The sequence below is a fragment of the Suncus etruscus genome, chromosome 1, assembly GCF_024139225.1.
Source record: "Suncus etruscus isolate mSunEtr1 chromosome 1, mSunEtr1.pri.cur, whole genome shotgun sequence".
Taxonomy (NCBI): Eukaryota; Metazoa; Chordata; class Mammalia; order Eulipotyphla; family Soricidae; genus Suncus; species Suncus etruscus.
Window position 1 is genome coordinate 96,297,144 of NC_064848.1, and position 4,107 is coordinate 96,301,250.

The following is a 4,107-nucleotide window of genomic DNA, read 5'->3' on the forward strand; positions in this document are numbered from 1 at the left end:
GCAACATTCCCATCACCAATGTTCCAAATATCCCTCCTCCCCTCTTCACCCCCACCTGTACTCTAGTCAGGCTTTCTGATATCCTGTTTTTTAGACCATGGTTTTTCCTCTTTAATTTCCCCAATGTTTGCTATGACTATGCAAAAAAAAAAAAAGTCACCACCTTTATTTCCTTTTCCTTTATTTTTGAATTTTATTTTTTAGATAAGGGCTCCCACAATTTCACCTTTTTCATAGAACCTTGGGACATGAATTGCTTCATTTCACCTCATATTTCTGCATTTTTCTATAAAATTGAAAAGAAAAATAAAAGAATGGGGGCCAGGGGTCAAGTGGTCTCCAATTTTATCTCCAATTGGTGGAGATAAAAAAAGGACAGAACTAAATACCCAAGCCAAAGTCAACAACAATAGAATCAAGAGACCCAAACTATAACACTCTAAACTTAAAATAGGTCTGTTACACTGGCAGGAAAAGGGGACTAAGGGTTGTGGCATAAGATGCAATCAGGGATCTTTGGTGAAGAGAGGTAATAATGGTGGTGGGTATGGACATAATTCACTGTCACTGTATGCCTGAAATCCAACTATGAAGGAATTTGTAAATCACAATGTTTTCAATAAAATTTAAAGGAAGTAAGTTCCTGATTCCTTAATAATGTGGATTTTAAGTAAATAATTATCTTAAGTCCCCTAGCTCAGTGACATGCTGTTGTGTCAGCAGCCATAGAAAATTTCTTCTCCCCTGCACATACCCTATCATTTTATCTCTTTCATAAATATTTCAGATATTTCACTGGCCTGAAGAGAAATGAGTATACAATTGCTACAATGCAGCTTCATTAACTTCTATCCCTCTTGCAGATTCTACATATGAAAACACCTTCCACTAACATACTCAAGTCTCAGAAAGGAAATAGAAACTGTTATCACTAAAAAAAAAATGTTTGTTCTTGTCTCTAAATGAAACAAAAGATCCTGCAAATATCACTCTCTGAAATGAAAGCCAATATATGGGAAATAATATCTCCTGATTTCAGCTATAAACTGTATACATCATTGAGATTTTCATCTCTATGGAAAAGCTACCAAGAAACTTTAAGGGGGAGGGCGGAGCGGTGGTACAAACAGTTAGGTGTTAGGACTGACTGCAGTTTGATCCCCAGGCATCCTATATGGTCCTCCAAGCCAGGAGCGATTTCTGAGCACATTGCCAGGAGTAGCCCCCGAGATGTGTCAACTGATGTGTCCCAAAAAATAAAAACAAAGAACCTTTAAAGGGGCCAGAGCAATATCAAAGCAGTAGGGTATTTGCCTTTCACACAAGGAGCCTGCCAGGAGTGATTTCTGAGCACAGAGCCAGCAATAACCCCTGAGCATCACCAGATGTGTCCCAAAAACCAAAAAAAAAAAATAAACAAAAAGGAAAATCTCTGAGAAAAAAAAAGCAGTTTTCCAGAAACAAAGCTTCACGTGCCCAGCATAAGCTATCATTCTTAAAAGGCCTTATCTCCTAAGTTTACAACTACATTTCCACATTTGGATTCATATAAAGCAAATTTGTGAAGAATATAAAGTATCCAAATGGTATATATCTTGATCTAAAACCACATGATTTTAGATAGGTAAAAAGGAACATATGATTCTAAACAATAAAAAACAAATCTGAGGGAAATATATGAGTTATTATTCACATTGTAATTTGGCAAGTATTACATAAATACAAAGTCATGTGGCTAATATGTATAAATGTATACTATAATATGCATTTATCTTAGAGCAATTTATATTCAGAGATAAGAGACAAAGAAGTGGGGCCGGGCGGTGGCGCTGGAGGTAAGGTGCCTGCCTTACCTGCGCTAGCCTAGGAGACGGACCGCGGTTCGATCCCCCGGCGTCCCATATGGTCCCCCAAGCCAGGAGCGACTTCTGAGCGCATAGCCAGGAGTAACCCCTGAGCGTTACCGGGTGTGGCCCAAAAACAAAAAAAAAAAAAAAGAGACAAAGAAGTGAGGTCAGATCTTAGATAATGTTTCTGATGGAGTTTTATATACCAAGGTGATTGGCCAACTCTGAAATGGATTTTCATTGTTTTGAGAAAAATAGTTTGGAATTATATTGATTGGAGAACAGACCATAGTTTCCAGCCATCTGCAATCTAGAAATAAATAATTTATGGAACAAATGGTAAATGAATGATATTTACAAAGCTTTCTTTGGGAATATCTATTCATCTGTTCATATTACTTCAATTAGTCTAATGATTTAATAACTTAAACACTATTTTGCCGGGCCAAGATGACAGCTGAAGTGGTAAAACACATGCCCAGAATATGCAGGATCCCAAGTTTATCCACAGTGTTCTTTATACCTCCCTCCCAGTATTGCCAATGTACCCCTAGTGAGCCCCCAGCATCACCACATAATCCTCTGGATCTTAAATATGCCTGGATCAAAGTGCCACTAGGTGTCACCCCATTATACTAATTAAAATATGAACAAGAATTGGGCTTATGATTCAAAATAGTGCCAATACTAATATATATATATATGTATATATAATGTAGTATTGTAAGTCCTAGCCATGGCAATTAGGAAGATCAGTTAAAGGGAATAATATTATAAAAATTATTAATGATGTTAGTTATATTAGTTATTAGTGTTATCAAACTATCACTATACAGAAGACATGATATTACACATAGAAAACTCTAAAGACTTTGCAAATAATTTCCTAGAAACAATGAACCTACAAAGTGGTAGACTACAAAGTCAATACAGCAGTTGCATATTTATATGCAAAACAATGATGTAGAGAGAAAGCAATAAAAAAAGTTTAACAATAGCATTAAATATTTTGCTGGTTCCTCATTGGGAACGTATATGTTTAGGAGAGTGATTTCTTCCTGCTGTACATGTCCTTTAATTAGTACAAAATGTTCATCTTTGTCCATTATAACTATATGGTCACTCCAGCTTTTTTAAGGAAGTTGTTTGCTTGGATAATTCTTCTCCAACCTTTTATTTTGAATTTATGTTTTTTCTGACTATTTAGATATGTTTCTTGTAGGCAACAGAATGTTGGCTTTAGCTTTTTAATCCATTTTGCCACTCTGTGTCTTTTAACTGGTGCATTTAGTCCATTGACATTGAGAGAGAGAATTGTCACGGGATTTAGTGTCATCTTTGTGTAGAAGTTCATTGTGTCTGTTGGTCTGTTCTGTCTTAAGGTATACCTTTCAGTTTTTCTTTTAAGGCTGGTTTTGAGTCTGTAAAGTTTCTGAGCTGCTGTTTATCCGTGAAGCTATGTATATACTTCGTTCAAAACTGAAAGTGAGTCTATCTGGGTGCAGTATTCTAGGCGAAGCATTCATTTTGTTGAGCTTTGCCACTATATCCCACCATGCCTTCTGGCCTTGAGGGTTTTCTTGTGACAGGTCTGCTGTAAATCTTAAGGATGCTTCTTTGAATACAATTTCCTTTTTTTTTTGTTTTGTTTTGTTTTGTTTTGTTTTTGGGCCACACCCAGCGGTGCTCAGGGGTTACTCCTGGCTGTCTGCTCAGAAATAGCTCCTGGCAGGCACGGGGGACCATATGGGACACTGGGATTCGAACAAACCACCTTAGGTCCTGGATCAGCTGCTTGCAAGGCAAACACCGCTGTGCTATCTCTCCGGGCCCACAATTTCCTTTTTTGATCTTGCTGCTTTCATAATTCTATCCCTATCTGTGGGATTTGTCATTGTGCCTAGGATGTGTCTTGGGGTGCTTTTCTTTAGGTCTCTTTTAGCTCTACTCTTCAGGCATGAAGGATTTGGTTGCATGCCATCTGTAGCTCTGGGAGTTTCTCTATAATGATGTCCTTGACTATTGATTCTTCCTGGGGATTTTCTTCCTGTATCTCTGGGACTCCAGTGATTCTTATGTTGTTTCTGTTGAATTTGTCAAGGACTTCTATTTTCATCTGCTCACATTCTTTGAGTATTTTTTCTATTGTCTGATTGTTTGCTTTAAGGTTCTTTTCCGGTTTCTTCTGCTGTATGGAGTTGTTCTGCATCTCATCTTCCAGCTCACTGATTCTGTTCTTGGCTGCTGTTACTCTGTTGGA

The 4,107-nt window shown here is 37.5% G+C and overlaps 1 protein-coding gene across 1 annotated transcript; it reads left to right on the forward strand.

Moving 5' to 3' along the window:
* Window positions 1–998: 998 nt before the first annotated feature.
* On the forward strand, window positions 999–1,624 carry LOC126012705 (uncharacterized). Its single transcript, XM_049776126.1, is given in 3 exon segments — window positions 999–1,134; window positions 1,438–1,554; window positions 1,557–1,624. Coding segments are annotated over 3 exon segments (321 nt in total).
* The last annotated feature ends 2,483 nt before the right edge of the window (window positions 1,625–4,107 follow it).